This window comes from Pinus tabuliformis, chromosome 4_2 (genome assembly GCF_031772625.1).
Source record: "Pinus tabuliformis cultivar Carrire ecotype Pingquan chromosome 4_2, CPIR1, whole genome shotgun sequence".
Classification (NCBI taxonomy): Eukaryota; Viridiplantae; Streptophyta; class Pinopsida; order Pinales; family Pinaceae; genus Pinus; species Pinus tabuliformis.
In genome coordinates, this window is record NC_142304.1 from 209,187,994 (window position 1) to 209,209,581 (window position 21,588).

General features: G+C 41.2%; 1 protein-coding gene across 2 annotated transcripts in view; it reads right to left on the minus strand.

The window, feature by feature from the left end:
* LOC149168849 (splicing factor U2af large subunit B-like) overlaps nt 1-21,588 on the minus strand; it is a 149,699-nt gene that overhangs the window by 91,269 nt on the left and 36,842 nt on the right. Inside the window, exons 3-11 of one of the 2 annotated variants that reach the window (XM_089428446.1) lie at nt 9,006-9,149; nt 7,521-7,588; nt 6,770-6,837; nt 6,649-6,690; nt 6,451-6,510; nt 6,118-6,178; nt 5,524-5,636; nt 5,327-5,442; nt 5,131-5,229 (exon numbers count right to left, since the gene is read on the minus strand). In XM_089428446.1, the coding sequence (XP_089284572.1) occupies nt 5,131-5,229; nt 5,327-5,442; nt 5,524-5,636; nt 6,118-6,178; nt 6,451-6,510; nt 6,649-6,690; nt 6,770-6,837; nt 7,521-7,588; nt 9,006-9,149 (771 nt within the window). The remainder of the gene's footprint in view (nt 1-5,130; nt 5,230-5,326; nt 5,443-5,523; nt 5,637-6,117; nt 6,179-6,450; nt 6,511-6,648; nt 6,691-6,769; nt 6,838-7,520; nt 7,589-9,005; nt 9,150-21,588) is intronic. The other variant, XM_089428447.1, reaches the window with a different exon arrangement.

Consider the following 21,588-nt stretch of genomic DNA (forward strand, 5'->3'; position numbering starts at 1 on the left):
CCATCATGTTTTCCCGTAAAAGGGGGAGAGGGCAGTAGATAGATAGCTACTAGTTTTATTTGTTATGCTACATGTAACTCATGATGATGAGATACTTTTATATATGTGATGTTATTTTGTATTGGTTCTCCACATTTGAGTCCTTGAATGGACAATTATCAGGGATCAGCAGGATTTGGTATCGCCTTTGATATATCATTTCTATTTGACATCATATATATCAGTGTTTTCTTCATATTTATGTGCCAATGTGTTTATTTCATGTTGTTATTGCTTTATATGTTTAAAAATCTGAAAAAAATGAATATATTATGCATTTTTTATGCTTGCCGATATTTGCCGATATTTTGCCGATATTTTCGCCGATATTGCCGATAAGATATTTTCTAGACCCTCGCCGATATTTTCCCGATACCGATATTATCAACACTGGTCAAGATCACGATCAAGGTCTTGAATACCATATCGTTGGCTGTCCACTAGCTGTTACTTTGGAAGAACTAAGTAATCAAAGTCGAGACCAGAGTCTTGACTCTTGACTACAGTTTAAGTGCTTATCTAAATTGCCTATAGAAGCACCAAGTAGTCAAGGTCAAGGCCTTGGCCTTGACTACAGTTTAGGTGGCTATCTACCAGCTTTTATTGTTGAAGTAACAAGTAATCCACCCTATGGCCAATATCTTAACTAAGCCTTATGTGCTTATGCCTTGGTCCTGCTATTTGCAAGTAGTGCTAAGACGTCAAACTCAAAACAGTCGCTACCAATTGGCTGCTGCATACACACCTGATTGTCAATAATTTGCTCACTCCCCAAATTGAAGTGATTGTCATCTTGTCTCTCTGAAAGGTTTGATTTGGTGAAGATCAGAAGTTGGCCTCTGAACACAAAGATTATTGGACACTCTCTTCCAAATCGTGATATGAGTTGTAACAAGTATAGCTTGGACAACCATAAATAGTTGTCAAATTCATGGTGGAAAGGCGTGGCATCCCAAGATTTTATAGTAATCCTTTGAGGAATATGTCCAACTATTCTAGCAATACTTACAAACAATGTTCCCAGTTCCACCAAGTTTCCAAGTCATGGGGATGCAGAAGCACGGAAATGCATTCAAGGGACGTGTGGAAACACCCACCAAAATTTAGGACGCATCATTAGGAATGTCGTGGTCCCTTGCACAGGGGACCTCATCTTTAAAATGATAAAATGAAATTAAAGATGTGAAAACATAGATGATACCTCTAATTATGGTTAATCAATTATCATTGTAAATGATATAAATATGTTTAGGATAGTGCTTTAGGTTTTAAGGTTTTCATTTTCTATTTGACCCTTTTTACATTTCACATCAAATTTCCAAGGAAGCACCCAAGCATCCCCTACACATGTGAAACATCTTGCATGGTAGCTTGTAGTATTTGCTTCGATTGTGTTTAGACCATGCCTGGAGATGTTTTATGTGATGTGGGGTGCATGGTGTGTTGATTACCCATGTTTGTACTATGATTGACTTACACAATGGAGTTAACTTGCCATAGATTGCCATGCCTTGACTTGACGCTTATGTGGCACATTTCCTTGGAATATTGTAGACCTAAATGGCATGATCATTTTCTTCATCAAGTTCATACTTGGAGACACGGATTGCTTGCTTGGGAGGACAACTTTCCTTGAAGGAGGAGTGTTGGGCACCTTGGAGGAGGGCACTGAACACTTGGCATGGGGACACTGTTGGAGAATGTAACTAGTTTCGGTCTTCATAATTGTCATTTGACTCATGTCTGTTGAAGAATCTAGGGCAATTAGGTTAATAAGATTCTTCTCACGATGATAACTATTTGTGAGGTACTTTTTACTTTTTCTTATTAGCACAATCTTCTCTTGTTATTATTAGAGAGTGTTTTCTTACTTCATCAAGTAGTTACCAAAACAAAAGAGACAAGAACACAAGATGTTGGCTTTTTGCCAAGGCCAAAACCTCTCACTCCTTGAGAGGAAAAGCCCACACAAATTCTTCTTACAGAGATTCCAATTGATGAATACCAAGACCAAGACCTTGACATATAAACCGCTCGAAGACCAAGACACTAGCTCTTTGCTCTTTTCTTCTTCTTGATTCCTCTTCTTCTTCGACATACTTAGCAAGTTAGCACTGAGATCATCTCCTCAATGAGCTAAGACATGTCAATGTCGCGCCACCAAAATGTGACCTTTGCAACAATACTGAAACACATTGATTCAACATTGAACACTAGATCCAAAATTTCATTGTCCCTTCATCACTCCTTGCTGAGCCATTTGAATTGCTCTCCCTTCTCTGTAATACGAATCTCAGAGGGATCCAAATTCCATTGACTATGAGACAGTTTCGTTTTGTAGTTTCCACAGAGATCTTGCCACTCCCGTCCGAATAACAATGAGATGTACCGAACCTCATTCTACCTCTATCCATCCGAATTCAGAGATGATTGTAGCCTCGTTCAAACTTCTGAGAGAGATATCTGAATCACTGTACTTGTAGCTAGCCCTTAGACTTCTTCGTTGTTCCATCATCATCTTTTCTCGCTGCTCCTTCCATCCGAATTAGTCTCTGTTCTAGGGATCCAAACTATATTCTTGTTATTACCCATCCGAATTCAGAGGATGATCTGAATTATTGAACTGAGGAAATGTGAAGTACCTTGGTGCCTATATATAGTGGTTTCTCATCATAAAATAAGCCAACTTGAGTGTATGAAGGAATGTTTCTCTATATAGCGGGTTTCAGGCATGGCATTGGGAGAGTAGAAAGTTGAGCAACAGTGACAACTACATGAGGATATAAAACATAGAGTTAATGGAAAAATTAGCTTGAAGATGTTAGACATCTTGGGGAAAGGTAATACACAAAACATCCATGTAGCATCTACAGTTATTGATATTGTGTTACCTCTCAAACTGTCACTTCTTCAAATAAGTCCTAAAATTCAACAAAAGCACGACACACCAACCCTTCTTCACACTTTAGGTTAGCTCTTCTCCAACCAAGGGGGCCTTTCCTAAGATGGTCCCCTTTTACCACATTCATGGGCTTCAATGAAAACAAATAGCTTAAGTGAATATGTCTCCATATAATTTGAAATTGTATATCTTCATAATACATGAGGCATGAAATGAGTTGACTGCTAGCTATGACCTACAGCTCCTCCATTGTACTAACTTGTCATATGAATGGATAAAAGCTTTCTATAAAATATTATTTTCTTACCTCTACATTTGTGCCAAGCCCCTTGCACATGGCTAACATAAGACATATGTGATCTATAATAACTTTAACAGCATCTTTCGGTAAAAATCACATCAGAGATATTCTCGTTGACGCGTTTCGAACCAGCCAGTGTGGTTCATCTTCAGTTCAAGATGAGAAACCAGATCCAGACGTTGTACTAAATAGATGTAGAGAGCTGCTAACTAGCTGTTACGGTGTAACAGCTAGTTTGACTAAAGGCAGAAATTAGAAATTAGGTTTTGATAAAGAAGGGTATGGGAATCTAATTGAAGAATTTAAATTTATAAAAATATTCTTATTAATATTATAAATTTTATATGTAATAATATTATTAATAATTGGTATTTTAATAAAATAATATTATAATTTAAGTAGTTACAAAAAAAATAATAAATAAATAAAATTTTAGCCCCTTATAACCTTATTATTAAATATTATTATATATAAAATTCTCATAACTATTAATATTAATCCCTATTAATATTAATAGGTTTAAACCTATTCATAACCCCAAATATTAACTAATATAACTAATTTTAGAATATCACACTAAATAGTTAGGAGGATCAACAAATATTATTTTAAAAATAATTAGTAATAATATTAAATATTAAAAATATATATATATAGGAAGAAAGAGTGGGAATCCAGCATCTGCTGATACTCCAACCATCATCTCTATTCAAATTAACAGGCCTCTTTTCAATTTCTAAGGCCTCCCTAAATTTACAATGATGAAAATGGTCAATCCTAGCAATGACCCTAGCCTCTTCAATGCAGATGTGATGATTCGTTTTTTCTGCATGCTCTGCCAAAGTGGAGGAGAGAGACCTTCCATGCTTAATATTTAATAATAAGGTTATAAGGGGCTAAAATATATATATTTTTTTATTTTTTTATTTTTTATTATTATTTTTTTAAACTACTTAGTTTATAATATTATTTTATTAAAATACCAATTATTAATAATATTATAACATATAAAATTTATAATATTAATAAGAATTTAATTCAATAATATTTTTATAAATTTAAATTCTTCAGTTAGATTCCCTTACCCTTCTTTATCAAAACCTAATTTCTAATTTCTACCTTTAGTCAAACTAGCTGTTACTCCCTAACGGCTAGTTAGCAGCTCTCTACATCTATTTAGTACAACACCTGGATCTGGTTTCTCATCTTGTCCTGGTAAATAAATGAGATAAAGAGGGTGGCTCACTAAAACAATAATATAATTGGCCTCCAAAAGGATTAATGGATGAATACAGAGGATGGCCCCAATGGAAAATAAAAACACAATAATAAATTGCCTCCGCGTAAGTGCCAATGCAGGTATACTCCATAAAGGGTTTGTACCATGGTAATAGAAGTGGTATCTCCTGGTACCACCCACCATAAATGAAAGTCATAATAAAAGGAGACCATGAGATGTATGAATGTTAGGCCAAGCTGACAATGAACAACATCAACCAATGATATACCATAGCACCAAAGAGCATCTCACAACCATCAACCAAAGCATCTCTAAAACCATAAGCTTCTAACCCAAAGCTCCATCAACCAACGATATGCAAACATGAAGACAGAACCAAGTACCAAAACAATCCACTACATAGAAGCCACTTCTCATCCCATGCTAGTAGTTTCCAACCCTTTGGTGGGTCGGCTAGAACCATCATGAACCAAGAAAATCATCATCTCCAAGAAAAATTGAAGGTGTATGCCCCCAATCTACCAAAAACTCCATGGGCATCATACTGCAAATCATAACTCGTGATAAAAATCACAAGAGTTACCCTCATGCAATATGATGGGGTGAGACATTGTAATTAGAAAGCATGAATGATGCAATAAGACATACCCAAAGGCTTCTAAAAGCTCCTTTATCTGGGCCTCAGTAAAATAGTAAGGCAAGCCTCCAACAAATACTCTATCTGGCCCATCAGCACCACCAGTTGCCCTGCCAGAGGAACATTGAATTCAGAGAGTTTTTATAATTCTGAAAACAGGTATAAAATGAAAATTTTCTTGACTCTTCATGGACCCTGAAAACTTGCCCTGGAGTAAGTCCCACAGCTGCCAGGTTAAGATGAGGACTTGGTTGGCTTGGACCAAGGGCAGCTGCCATTGAGGGATTGTAATCAGTCGGCCTTCGTACTCTTACTGGAGCACCCTGTTTAAGAACAACACACAAAATGAGACAACTCTCAAACAATCCAACTTTGACAGAACACCCATAAACAGAACTGCATACCTCAAATAGTATCCCATCGAGAGCCATTGCATTGCTAGCCTCCTCAACAGTCCTCATCTCCACAAAGGCAAATTTCTTTTCATGATTGATATACACATTCACAACAGCATCTCCTGCATTGGAGCAAATTTGCAAAATTAATGATCCTATTCCATATATTCTTCAACATCCCTATGAAACGAATTTCAACATTTCAGAAAACTGGTTCAATTTTAATTCAAAAGCATAATTGCTCAGAACAAATCTCCCAAGGCTAGTAAACAACAAGGCTATCCATTGAGACCAAATTTGAGTATTATTCCAAAAATGGCTTGAAACAGATATCACTGGCCATTTTTAGTAGATTGATCTTTTACAGACCAGATTGAACATTTATCTGACCGGAGGCATATTTCAGTTTGGTAGCAAATATCTGGGGCTTGCTTTGGCAGTTTTTAATGTCTACTATGAAAATTAAATGTAGGAACTCTAAACAGACTCAGAAATTGTTCAACTTGCATGTGAAAAAATAGAGAAATAAAGAGGAAAAACAGATCAGTGAAATCATTCCTAGAGAGAAAAGAAATGATGTATTATTACAACATATTTGAATACCTGGCCCAGCAGTGTTTCCTCCTATTGCAGCCATTACTTGACTGAAAAATGTTGCAATAGTCTGATGAGATAATGTTCCCAGAGACAAGGAATTAAGATTAGAGAGCTTCATAAATAATAATAAACAAAGAGAAAACAAATCCCAAGAAATAAAATCCCCATTCTCTAGGTGAAGTAAAACTAGCATGCATGAAGTTCCCTAGAAAACAGTTAACGCACACTACATAACAATGGAGGCACAGCAGGAAAACTATAATTCTGAAAAGAATACAAATAAATCTTAATTGGAGAATCACTTTGGTTATAACTTATATGTGTTTGAGAAAGACGAACCTGCTCATTTTCTAGAGGAGGTAAGCCTCCAACATAAACTCTGCGGGCATGTCTGGTGGCCTGCCCCAAAATGAAGCATGTAGACAATGTGAAGAGAGAAAAAAGGTCACAACTGTTTTAGCATTTAACATGCGCACACTAACAATATTACAAATTACAATTCCCCAGCAGTAGAGAAACATATATAGAAAAGCACACCTGTTGGGCCATTGCTTGCACTGCCATATTAGAAACTCCAAACTGACATGACAAATAAAATTACTTTAAAAAATTATCACACCTCGGTGTGTTTACATTCCAATTGCAAGAATGCATTTACCTGTGCATTTGCAAATGGCACCATCGGGAACACTCCAGGCACTGGTTGAGAAACTCCAGGAACTAAGCCTGATTGAATAGAAAATCATTAGTTTATGTCCAGTGTTTAATAGGTAATTCATGAAGGGCTCTAAAGGTTGTTAACTTGTTCACTGTAAAGGCTTGGTCACATCCAGCAGCAATAGTGCCACCAGATGGGCGAAAATAACATATCCTGCAGCAGACGCTGAGGCACAATTCATATTAGCCTTTTTTTAACGTAGGAATATAAGAAAACCTTTAATGTAAATATCCTGGAGAATAACATTGTGGCTCACTTCCCAAGCAAATGCAAAACTACCAGAGAAACGGAAGTTGCAGGAAGAGGATGATTAGGGCCTACTAACATGATTGCATCAGTTCCTGTTTGTTCATAGCCTTTGCAGGGGCACCAGTGGACAGGCACAAAAGCGCATGTGGCTCGTAATGCCTTCAGCACTTACAACAGAAAGAAAAACAACCACAGAAAACAGCAATACAGCAGACAACAAGCAAACAAGCGAACAAAGTTCCTCAGTTTGGATCCAAAACAACAGAAAAAAAAATAAAGTTCACATTTAAATTTATTAATTCCCTTAAAATAACATCAACTTTATGGCTGGAAAAACTGTTATAATCATCATTACTATCTTGCTTGAATGTATTCAGTATAAGCCCACACTCAAAGAGACAGTAACGATTATAGTTCACAAGGGGATAGAATTATTGCATACCCGGAGCTCCAGCACCTGCAACTATGGCTGCACCTGGCGGAACCATGTCAAAACCAGATGTGCGCTTTCTACAAAAACAGAAATTATAAACAAATTTAAATATATTAAAACTGACCAGTATCACAAATCAGAAATAAAATATCAACATATAAGTTATTTTTCAATATTCACATTCAACAATGACTACCATATTTTTTGAAAATGCATATAATATTTCATTCTTAAAAAAATTAAAAGATGCAAAAAATGAAACAGCATGAGACCAAAGAGCAGGCACACAGGTACCCTACTCAATAATAACTATTCGTGCAAATTTGCAAATTTCCCAACACAGGGACAGATGGACATGTCTATGGCAACAGGGTATTCAGACTCCCATCTCACTTGGGACATTTGTTTCACATATATCCCTCTTAAGACATAACCTTGTACTCCTGATAAGCTGTAAAAGGCAGCAGTAAAGCAGACAGACTCCAGATGATTTAGCCTCAATAAATTTCAATTTTAAAGCACGGGCCAAGCACTGACAGTGTACAGGAAATGAATGACATGCCAAATACCGACAAATATCACAGAAGCTTGTACAAACTACACACAAAAGTGAGTGAACATTTACAAACACCTTCCATAAAAAGCATCTGCACCACTGTAGTTCTTATTTCGATTCATCAATACTGGCATACAAAAGTGGTTTAAGTTGAATACACTGGCAGTCATTGTTCAATTCAAACGCTACAAAAGAAGGCTCTTAGCAACATTAGCACATAAGTCAAAATTTCCTAGATCAAAGATGTATGCAACATTCCTTCCTATTTCTTGCACCCAAATGAAATGTCCAGAGTAACCAAATGGACAAAGAAATCTCCATAATGGAGAAGGGACTGACCAGTGACCATTACACCACATAGAATACACTTGGATCATCAGGATACACGGAAATAAAAACCAAGAGCAAAGTAAATAAATTTTAACAAAAGTTTTGCTAAGAATGCCACTTCTAAGCTAACAGAATAAAAATTCATTTACTTTAAAGTTTACGGTAACAAACTCTTGCACAACCTATTTCTAAAAAATGATCATTCAATGTGCAAGGAATTTCAGGTTTCAATGATTTTCAACTAGCTAAGACTTTTGGTCTGCATTCAAACACAGTCTCATTATATGATGAAAGAAATAAATCCAATTTCTGTTTAAACCTCATTTAAGGACTACTAGTTCAATGTTTGTCACATATGAGTGCCTTACAGGTTTGGCTTTACTGAACTATCTAACATCAACCCAAGTAAACTGTCTATATGAGTTTATACTATAAACTTTGTCAAAGGCATGCCCACCAGGAAAGCAAAATAATCAGAAAGATAATAAAACATCACATGAAACTTTAAAAGCAGTAAATAGTAAATACTAACATCCACAGATTAAAAACAAATTAGTATATTACATTTACCATGAACTATCACCAACAACAGATAGACATTTCTATACCTTCTAGTCTCTCTCGAGATGGATCTTGAGCGAGAACGTCTCCGAGAATAGCTCCCTGACCTTCCACTTGAACGAGACCGAGACCTGTGTCTATGTCGTCTTTCACGACCACGGTCATGGCCACGCTCACGATCATAACTGCGCCTGAATCAAAAATGCCGATAGCAAATTTAGAAAAACAAAGCAAAGCATAGTGTTCATGGCCAATAACATTCAAGAGCCCAAGGCACCAGCCAAAGAGGGTCTTAGACTTAAATATAAGAATGTGCATCCAAATTCCAACCATGTATACTGAAACACATTATGGATAAATTCAAGACAACAAGCCAATAACAAGTTGAAAATAAACTTTTCCTACAGCAAGAAATGGGAGAGAAAGCGATGTGATATCTCAACCTTGCAGGTAATGCCTAAATTGTTCATAGACATTAGAGTTTTCCTTATATGTTCTATTGAACAAACCAGTGCTGGCGTGATAGTTCCCATATTACAGCATAGCATGAGACGCAGAAAGAGAGTTTAGTCATAGAAATCATTCCAAGACACTAGACACAGCATATCCAACTATTTATTATAATGTTCATTATAAATTGCACTCGCCTGAACAACACGTCCAATAGAGTTAGAAGGGAAGGCTGTGCAAGCACACATATTCATCCCACAACCAATCAACCATTATGCTAGTAGAAGGACCACTACCCTTTTGTACATCCCCCATGCTATAATCATGGTATATTAGGATTTATACATTGTCAAGTACCAAACCTTAACAAGAGAAACCTTAAAACACCATTATAACAAAATCTAGCACACACAAATTCCTTAGTCCCAAGCACCAAAGTACTAGATTTGTGTAACTTAGGAAAGCTACCCATTTTCACGTCAGTAGCTCTTCCTCTTCTTTAGGTTGGCTCTTCTCCAACACAAGGGGGTATCCCTAGGTAGGACTACTAAGGCTATAGAATGGAGGCTCTAGGTGATGTTTGAAGATTAAAACTTAGCAAAACAAGTGGTTGTAGAAGTGGTACAAAAAATGAATGGTTTGGTAACAAAAAAGGTGATGCAAATTGTAAAAAAAATTGACTGTAGACCCAATCCAGTTTCAAGTTCATGAAATCACATCAAGTTTAATGCCCAACCCAACATGTATTATGCTGCTGTATAAACATGAATATTTTTCAAACTTGGAAAGATGAGCTACTCTACTTTTTCACTTTAGCTGAGAATAAGCAGTCACACAATTTAACACAGGAGATTTCTGATCCAATGAGACAGAAAAAACCCCAAACAGAAAACGAGTGAGAGAGATAAATATTTTATTTCTTATCAGAGAAATTATTACAGCAATAAATGCAACACAAAGTCAACTTATCTCCCAGATTTCATGCTCAGAATTCATTGGGAAATGTGCTGTATCTGCTCCTTGGAGTTTGCACCTCACAGCTCCTATAAAACTGTGCTCAGATCACTCAGAAAATCATGCCTCTGCTGTCCTGTCTAACAGTAATTAATTCACTGCCTGTCCCCCTCAAAATTCATGCCACTGCCTCAAAATTTGTGCACAGACAGTCCTGAAATGTGCCTCAATTTCAGCGCTCTGACATCCTTGATTTTTGTGTCCTGACAGCACAGTAAATGCTCTCTGACAGCCTCAAAAACCATGCCATCTGCTCAGAAAACTGTTGAAATTTCTATGTTTAACCCGTTTTCTTCCTAATTGTTCAATTACTTAACAAGTTATTTACCATGTAAATACTGAAAATAAATACAAGTACAGTATCAACACATACAGATCATCAACTGAAAGTAAACAAGCACACAAGTGACACCGTTGTTTTTGGACTAATGTCCCCGGAAAAACCCAATGCGGAAAACGGTGCAGCTATTCAGAGGGTTTTATTATTATGTAGTTTTAGAATACAACCTGGGTGCCAGAAATGGCTCACCCAACAGAGAATGCCCTCGGCAATAGTACCTCTCAGTCGGAGACAGATATTCCGGCTAAAACACCGGATGAACGATCCCACAACAACAATGCAGCTTCTGCTGCTCTGCGTCACTCTGATAGGGACTACGTCACCCTATCCGGCTCTCCAGCTCTCAGTCTGTCCCACAAAATGCTCCCAGCGCTGCCTCTAGGCCATGTGTCAACCTCTCTGGCCCAGCGTCAGCCTCTCTGGGCTCTGCGTCAGCTTTTGGAGCCTCTGCGGTAGCCCATGGTCCCTCTGCGTCTCACATGCTGGCCCTCTCTGGCTCTACGCAACTCCTGGCTGCCTCTGCGTGGCCTCTAGCTGGCTCTACGTCCCTCTCCCGGCTCTGTGTTGATCCTCCTAGTACTAACTCTGCCTCTCTGCTATGTATTCACTGCCCCTCAGCTGCAACTCTGATCACTCACTCAATTTCCTCAACAAACCCTGCCCTAGAAAATCAAGTTCTTGATCTCTCTTGATGTGTTCTCCAACTGACCCTCAAGCCTCCTCTTATTCTTTTCTCGTTGGTCCATCAATGGCTGAGATTAAATCTCTAATCAACAGCTTAGATTAGATTTGGCTTGAACCACGACTTTTGGACCATTCTAACCCATTTTTATGATTATACCCTTTAATATTTTATTTTTGCTTTGTTTAGACTTAGGAACTCCATTAAAAATATTGATTATTTTAATATCTCCCAAACCAGTTAGATTCTACCCAAACCATTTCTGGGTCTTGGAGATCTCATGTGCTTTAGCCTCTCCAACAATTTTCGTGGCTAAAGCACATCTGATGCTACCCAAAATCAACACTCCCTCTTAGCGAGGATTGTGCTCTAGTAATACTCCTCACTGAGTATCAACCTGATCATCCAGCATCGGTCCCTGTGCTGATGCTAGGCCTCCCCGCCCAACATCCTCTGCACTGCTGCATCCTATAATGCTGCCCATGGCCCTGCCACTGCCACTGCTACATTTGTACAACAACTCCCTCTGCATCTGTGCTGCTGCCCATGGCCCTGCCACTGCATCCCCTCTCATCATGCTGCATCGTGCTGCCCATAGCACTGCCACTACTAACCGCTACACTACAACTCAGTTACTGACAAGTAAGTAATTGATCATCCCAACTCTGACATCTTTGTCAGGCTAGAAACACTCTCGATGCTAATGCTCCCTCTGTCGCTGACAAGTGCCCCCTCTACTGACCTCTGCGCTGCTGCAACAACTCCATGCATCTCGCATTATTGCCTCACGCTGTCCCGGGACTCCTGCATTGTAGCACCCTCTGTCACTCCATCCGCATCCATCTCTACCGACATCCGCCAGTCCTGCTACTTCTCTTCGGGGCTCCTGTAGCAAGGTATAATCCAAGAGGTTGGGTACCTCAAGGATCCTACCCCTCATCGTCTGTAGTCTGTCTGACTACAGCTCGATGTCTCCCCACTTCCTCTCAAGTGGCGCATGAGCACTCATGGCACAGTCATCATTTGTCTCCACTTCTTTCTCTGCCCTCGCTGGCGCTGCCTTGGTCTCAGAAGCCTCTCCCTTACTCTTCTTCCTCGGACACTGGTTTGCATAGTGACCCAGTTCCCCACAATGGAAGCATTTGACCTTGGAGAGGTCCTTCTTCTTTCTCTTCTCCTGCTTTCTCACAGATGCGAGAGTCGCATCTTCTTCTTCCTCCTTGATTCTGACCCCTTTTCCACTACTCCCCGCCTTGGTCACCTGTCTGATCTCTTCTTGACGAAGAGCCGCCCACAGTTCCTCCCAATCTGGAAGGCTCGACCTGCCCAGTATGCTCTGAACAAATACCTCCCAATCCTCTGAGATTACGTTCAATGGGGCCCTCACCATCAGTCCCTGATCTGGCATGGCCCCTATGCAAGTTAGTTGATCACGGATCTCCTTCAATCCACCGAGGAAGACATCTATCTGCTCTCCCTTCTGCATCTGGTATGACCGCAACTGATTTTCAAGTAACATCTTCCTCTGCACAGAAGTATGCTGGTACAATTTCTTCAGGGCCTCCCACATCTCATTTGCCATGTCCTTCTCGGCAATATGCGACACCACATGATCCTTGACCCCATCAAGGATGATGCACTTTGCCCTGGCCATTGCCTCCTCATACTTCTCATTTTCAGCTGGGTCAACTGGGATTGCTATCGTTTTCAAGGCGAAGTGCTTGATGCGATACCTGTCTAGAATGGACAAGATCCTGGCCTTCCAGACTACGAAGTTGGAAGCTCCGTCCAATCTATCCTGATCTCTCAGCCCATTCATTGCCATCTTGTTGCTCTTCTTCCGACTCCTCTGAGTCTCTTTACTTCCCTCTTGGAAGTCCTCGGTTCAACTCCCTCTGAGTCTCGATTTCCTTTCTGGAAATCCCTCCTCCTTGGTCTTGCCTTGTTAGGTATTGTTCTGACCACAGTACCCCACAGGCTTCGCTCCGCAAATTATCCGCAACCCCCTATACCTCATCAACTTGAAGAACTGAGCCTCTAGGCTCTGCGAAATCTCGACATCGGGGAAATTTGCACCTCTTGGCCATAGCGCCAATCCTTCCTAGCTGAGAAAGATGATCGAGCACTGCGTAGGTCAGGCCTGCTCCTCTCTGCCACTGCGCTGATCCTCCTCCTGGCTCCAACTGATGACGCAGGCACTCTGCATCACCCCTTCCTTGCTGCTTTCTGCTAGGAACAACTTATGTCACTCGGGATAGTTGTTTTATGTTGCTACTGCTCTACTCGGCTAATGCCTTCAGTGATCATGTGATCTGCAACCACGCTCTGATATCATGTTGGAATTTTTATGTTTAACCTGTTAGAAATTCTTCCTGTACTATCTGATTTATTTCTTCCTACTTGTTCAATTACTTAACAAGTTATTTACCATGTAAATATTGAAAAAAGTACAGTGTCAACACATACAAATCATCAATTGAAAGTAGACAAGCACACAAGTGACACTGTTATTTTTGGACTAATGTCCCCAGAAAAACCCAATGCGGGAAAACTGGTGCAGCTATTCAGAGGGTTTTATTATTATGCAGTTTCAGAATACAACCTAGGTGCCATATATGGCTCACCCAACAGAGAATGCCCTCAGCAGTAGTACCTCTTAGTCGGAGATAGATATTCCAGCTAAAACACCGGATGAACGATCCCACAGCAACAATGTAGCTTCTGTTGCTCTGCGTCACCCTATCCGGCTCTCCAACTCTAAGTCTGTCCCATGAAATGCTCCCAGTGTTTCTTCTAGGCCCAGTGTCAGCCTCTCTGGCCCAACGTCAGCCTCTCTGGGCTCTGCGTCAACTTCTAGAGCCTCTGCATCAGCCCCTGGACCCTCTGCGTCTCACACACTGGCCCTCTCTGGCTCTGCGCAGCTCCTGGCTGCCTCTGCGTGGCCTCTAGCTGGCTCTGCGTCCCTCTCCTGGCTCTATGCTGATCCTCCTAGTACTAACTCTGCCTCTCTGTTATGTATTCACTGCCCCTCAACTGCAACTCTAATCACTCACTCAATTTCCTCAGCAAACCCTACCCCAGAAAATCGAGTTCTTGATCTCTCTCGGTGTGTTCTCCAATTGACCCTCAAGCCTCCTCTTATACTTTTCTCATTGATCCATCACCGGCCGAGATTAAATCTCTAATCAACAGCTTAGATTAGATTTGGCTTGATCCATGACTTTCAAACCATTCTAACCCGGTTTTATATTAATACCCATTAATATTTTATTTTTCCTAAGTTTAGACTTAGGAACTCCATTAAAAATATTAATTATTTTAATATCTCTCGAATCGGTTAGATTTTGCCTAAACCATTTATGGGTCTTGGAGATCTCATGTGCTTTAGCCTCTCCCCCAATTTTTGCACACAATTTGCTCAGAAAAATCCATTCTTTTCCTTGAATTTTGTGCATGTCCACTGCCTTGATTTCCGTGCCTTCGCCTCCTCAACATTTGTGCCAGTGGCACAAATTTCCCTGCTGAATTTCTCCCTCGAAATCTACACTGGGTCCTGTGAAACTCGAGTCATTCTGTAGCTCTATTAGAATGCAATAAATGTGGCCTGACTGATAGCAATTAATGCAGCCTATCTCTCTCAAAAATCACGCACAAGCCCTCATAAATTTTGTTACCTACTTCCTTGAATTTTGTGCCCTGATTTCAACCTTGGAATTTGTGCCTATTCCTGCAGTCCTTTACTGGCCTCCTACTGTACTTCCCAACTCCTGCTGCACTTCTTCCTTAGCTCTCTATTTCCTCTTCTCCAAATCTCATGAAGAATGGTGGGCCTCTTCACTCTCCCTTTCTCCTTTTAGTGATCATTAATGACTAAAACCCCTAACCCTAGATCTCAATGGCTGAGATTTAATCTAGCCATCTCAAGATCAATGGTCACGACTTCATCTCACATTGGGCTCACCTAAATCACTTAAGTGACCCAACTTTATAAAGCCACACTATTAAAATTGGCAACTAGGGCCAAACTCCATGTGGGTCATCTTATTTATGGCAACTGATATTCTTGGATCCCTCTCGATCCCTCTCATCGAGAGGTGTAGGATTGATCTAAAGATCATCTGATTCTGACAAGTATTCATGGAGTTATGAATTTATTTGTGTTATAAGACAATTCGGTAAGGTCGACCAGCAACCAAATAAACCCCACATGTGCTCAACATTTTAGTATAAAAGGAGATGACTTGAGAGTCATTTCACACACACACTTCTATCTTCATTTCTCTCCACTTGTCTTGGGTTTTAGTGGAAGAGAACTCTAGGAGTGGAAGCCCTAGACGTTGGATGAAAGAAGGCTAAGGGAGTTGTCGTAGAGGAGATGCCCTAGCCCTAGACGCTATCATAGAAGAAGTAAAAAACATTGTCAAGGAAGCACACCCTAGCTGCAATCTTGGAGGAATCTTATCACAGCAAAGAGAGGCCCTAACGTTGTCCAAAAAGGCAGCCATAAATGTAGACTAAGAGCAGAGCCCTAAACGTTGTCAAAAAGGCAACCCTAAACACAGTCAAAGAGCAGCCCTAAACGCAATCTAAGAGCAGCCCTAAACGTTGTCAAAAGGCAGCCCTAGACGTAGCCTAAGAGAGGCCCTAAGCGCTGTCAAAAGGCCGCCCTAGACGCAGTCTAAGAGCAGCCCTAAACGCTGTCTAAAGGCAGCATTAACACTAACCTACGGTGCCCTAGATGCAAGCCTTATACGGCTGAAAAGGTGGGATGTAGGTGACCCTCAAAATAGGGACAACATGAGAGTTTGAGGAATCAAACATCCCAGGACAGCAATGCTAATAAATGGGACAGCTGAGATACATGGTGCTCCTAAGACACATGGGACAGCAGCAGGTATGGCAAGGCTAAGGGGACAGCAGCAAGGTATAGCATCACTGTTAGGGACAACAGCTACACCTATATATCTAGGCAGCAGTGGCAAGGGACAGCTGTATAGTAAATGGGACAGCAAAGGAATGCTAAGGCAAGCATGGTGTTGCAAGCACATGAGACATGTTGTGTGTCAACATGGTTCAGCATACCACTTGGGACAGTTGTGTGGCAACATGATCAACTTCAGAACAATGATGGGACAACAACATGTTGGGACAAAACTATGATGGGACAACAATGACATTGATGGGACAGCAGCATGTTGGGACAGAACTATGATGGGACAGCAATGACATTGTGCAGCAGTGGCACAATGGGATAGCAGCAACAACAAGGTGCAGCAAGTACATGGTGCAGCTAGGTGCAGCAATAGTACTTGGGACAGCAATGATGCTTGGTGCAGCAAGTACATGGTACAGTCATGATTGGTGAAGCATGATGAGATGCAACATTGTGATGATGGGTGCAGCATGGTGTAGCACGGTGAGGTGTAGCATGATGACAAGATGCAGTGGCACAATGAGATAGCAGCAACAGCAAGGTGCAGCGAGTACATGGTGCAGCTAGGTGCAGCAATAGTACTTGGGACAGCAATGATGCTTGGTGCAGCAAGTACATGGTACAGTCATGATTTGTGAAGCATGATGAAATGCAACATTGTTATGATGGGTGCAGCATGGTGCAGCACGTTGAGGTGCAGCATGATGACGAAATGCAGCACAATGATAGGTGAAGGAGTCACCTTGGAGAATCAGTTGAAGCAACATGTCTTCAACTGATCTCATGTATCATCTTCTTAGAGATGATCTATGCTCTTATCTAGATAATTCAAAGTGTTAACTTTGTTGTGAATGTACTATCTCTCTCTCTCTCTCTCTCTCTCTCTCTCTCTATGTTGAACTATTGAAGAACATATAAGAAGAATTGATCAAGGGTTTCCCCACATTGGGGTCCATCTGGATCTGCAATTTTGACATAATGCTGATGTGATTGTCTAAGCATAGAACATACCTAGAATTAACATGATATCAGAGCTGAGAGTGAAGACAAAGCCCAAGCAAGAGTGAAAGAGCAATCACGGAAGATAGTTGGGAAAGGACAAAAGGATCAATGGATTCCTCATCCCTCTTCAAATTCACCAAGGGTGAAGTCGAAGCAGAGAATATTATCATAATGGCGCAGCAAAAGTTTCTGATGACCTAAACATCACTTCAATGGGAAGTCTGGATCTAAAAGGGTGGAAAGAAAGACAGATGCCTTGTTTGCAATAAGTTCGGAAATTATGCGAAGGAGTGTCTAAATGGCAGAAACACATCACTTGATGATGATAACAATCATTCCAGGGACATCTTCAATGATCAGAGGAATGACAGGTAATGCAGGTCATCAAGGAAATCGCTGACTCCTCAGAGAAAGAAAGGAACCGCAGGTATGAAGAATCAAATGTTATTTCTAATAAGATAAAGAAGTGTTATCTTGTATTGGCCCTCTCCTTCAGATTATGTGGGAATCTGGCTTATTGATTATAGTGCTTCAAGGCACTTCATCGGATAGAAGGGTGCTCTCTCGAATTTGGTAAGAGATGGAAAAAATCGTGGGATTATACTTGGAGCCGACGCCACCTATCCCGTACAGGGTGTAGGAAATGTTACCCCTCAATTGAATGAGGGTAACTCGATTCATTTACAGAATCTCTTTTATGTAAATGATCGCAAGAAGAACCTGGTGTCCATTTCGGCAATGGAAGTCAAAGGTTTCAAGGTGGCATTCATCGATGGAAAGGTACGTGTTTGAAAATAGAATTTCCAAAGATGTTTTTTCATGGATTCAAGGTTGGAAATTTGTATCAAGTTGTAGGATGGTGCATTGGGGATCATGTCAATTGACATATCTCATCTATAACACCAGAGGTCTACTTATGGGGCCTACCCGATGTGAGTCAGATGGTGACAGGGATGCCTGAATTCAAAAAGAGCATGAAGTTACATGTCTGAGATGAAAATCTTACAAGGGGACCATTCCCCTTCTGCAGCAGGTCCACAGGTTTGGAACAACCCGTGGAGTTTGAGATTCATGATCGGGAATCTCATGTATACAAGTGGAAGAAAGCCCTCTATGGCTTGAAGCAAAACACCCCGACTTAGTATGAGAGGATTGATAGTTGTCTGATGAAGTTGAGATTCACTAGGAGTGAAACCGATCCAAACCATTGCTCGAAGGTAGTGGATGATAGACCTCTCATACCGGCACCTTCTAAGGACGACCTATTTCTGACAAGTGCAGGCCCTCTCATTTGCGAAAGTAAGAGGGAGTTGGATTCCGGATGTGGAATGGTAAACTGCAAACCCGTGACTACCTTGAGGATCTTAACTTTCAGAAGTTATATGGTAGTGATGTCGGACCAGACTTGGGAAATGCCTCTGGGTTTCATAAACTCATTCGCATTGATGTTCTTGGTGAACTTCTGTCCGGACATATGTTTTGCAGTTAGCATGATGAGCTCATATATGGTTGAGCCTCACTGGATTGGTGCCAAGAATCTTCTGAGATATCTTTGGGGCACAATCTCTCATGAATTGAGATATACTGCCGGAAATGTGAAGCTGCATGATTATTTGAATGTTGACTAGGCAGGCAATGTGGAGGATCGCAAGAGCACTTCTGAGTGTTGGTTCTCTTTGGATTCTGCTTCGATATCATGGATGAGCAAGAAGCAGAAGTCTGTTGCTATAAGCACCGCCGAGACCAAATACATAGCTATGAGTATGATCTCGTATGTAGCTTCCTGATTGTGGAAGCTCTTTAGTGCATTGTTTGAACACATGATGGATACCACATTGATCTTTTGTGTCAACGAGGGAGGGATTCGATTATCGAGGAATCTTGTATTCTATGATTGCTCCAACAGATAGACATCAGATACTATCTTATCAAGAATATGGTACGTCAATGAGCGAGGAGGCTCCATCGCATTGAGACTGATGTACAGGTCGCAGACATTTTGTCAAAGCCCCTGAGAAAGGTCAAATTTGTGACTTTTCCGAATGACTTGGAGTCGTTGAGAAATCCTCTTATGAGGGTCCTACATGATGCATGCATTGAGCTCTGGGAGCTCCGGGGGGCTTGGGGTACTCACTACAACAACACGTGACCATAGGGCGACTCACCCTCCCCTAATGGTGCGTTGTGTACAGGGTGAATGGCTCAGCCTTCCCCTATGATACCTCGAGGCGACTTAGGGACTGGATGAATGGTTCTCTTGTCGAGGCATCCTACCCATGCGGTCTGGGACTCATGGGAAGTACCTCTCATCTGGCCAATGAACAGGGAAATGGGGTTAGGGACCATAGTAGTACTATCGATGGACGCATCGTTGTGTCTACCGTACTCCCTATGCTAGGATGACCTCCATTGATCTGAGATCAGTATGAGTGGTTTGAGACACTCTCTTGTGATATTGATTGAGGATCAATAACACTGACTTCGAGTCAATAGAGAATGGTATGAGACATTCTCAATCAATTCTTCTTCTTCATGGTTCAACAGAGCAGAGCAAAGCATAGCAGAGCAAAGCAAAGCAATGCAGGGCACTGATGCCAGAGATAATATAGCCGGACACATGGATCAGCGGATGGAATTCTCCCTAGTTGAGAGGGAGTGTTAAAATTGGCAACTAGGGTCAAACTCCATGTGGGTCATCTTATTTATGGAAGCTGATATTTTTCTCAGATCCCTCTCATCGAAAGGTGTAAGATTGATCTAAAGATCATCCAATTCCAATAAGTATTCATGGAGTTATGAATTTATTTGTGTTATAAGACAATTCGTCAAGGTCGGTCAGCAACCAAATAAGCCCGACATGTGCTCAACGTTTTACTATAAAAGGAGATGACTTGAGAGTCATTTCACGCACAAAATTCTATCTTGATTTCTCTCCACTTGTCTTGGGTTTTAGTGGAAGAGAAATCTAGGAGTGGAAGCCCCAGGCGTTGGAAGAAAGAAGACTAAGGGAGATGCCCTAGAGGAGATGCCCTAGCCCTAGACGTTGTCTTAGAAGAAATCAAAAACGTTGTCAAGGAAGCATGCCCTAGCCGCAGTCTTGGAGGAATCTTATCACAACAAACAGAGGCCCTAACGTTGTCCAAAAACGCTGCCCTAAACACAGTCTAAGAGCAGCCCTAAACGTTGTCAAAGAGGCAGCCCTAAACACAGTCAAAGAGCAGCCCTAAACGCAATCTAAGAGCAGCCCTAAACGTTGTCAAAAGGCAGCCCTAGATGCAGTCTAAGAGAGGCCCTAAACATTGTCAAAAGGCAGCCCTAGATGCAGTCTAAGAGAGGCCCTAGACGCAGTCTAAGAGAGGCCCTAAATGCTGTCAAAAGGCAGCCCTAGACGCAGTCTAAAAGCAGCCCTAAACGCTGTCTAAAGGCAGCCCTAACACTAACCTACGTTGCCCTAGATGCAGGCCTTATACGACTGAAAATGCGGGTTGTAGGTGACCCTCAAAACAGGGACAGCATGAGAGTTTGAGGACTCAAACATGCCTAGGACAGCAATGCTAATAAATGGGACAGCTAGGCTACATGGTGGTGCTAAGACACACGGGACAGCAACAGGTATGGCAAGGCTAAGGGGACAGCAGCAAGGGGACAGCAGCAAGGTATAGCATGACTGTTATGGACAACAGTTACACCTATATATCTAGGCAGCAGTGGCAAGGGACAGTTGTATAGTAAATGGGACAGCAAAGGAATGCTAAGGCAAGCATGGCAAGCAAGCACATGAGACATGTTGTGTGTCAACATGGTTCAGCATACCACTTGGGACAGCTGTGTGGCAACATGATCAGCTTCAGAACAATGATGGGACAGCAACATGTTGGGACAGAACTATGATGGGACAACAATGACATTGATGGGACAGCAGCATGGTGGACAGAACTATGATGGGACAGCAATGACATTGTGCAGCAGTGGCACAATGGGATAGCAGCAACAGCAAGGTGCAGCAAGCACATGGCTAAGTGCAGCAATAGTACTTGGGACAGCAATGATGCTTGGTGCAGCAAGTACATGGTACAATCATGATTGGTGAAGCATGATGAGATGCAACATTGTGATGATGGGTGTAGCATGGTGCAGCACAGTGAGGTGCAGCATGATGACAAGATGCAACACAATGATAGGTGAAGGAGTCACCTTGGAGAATCAGTT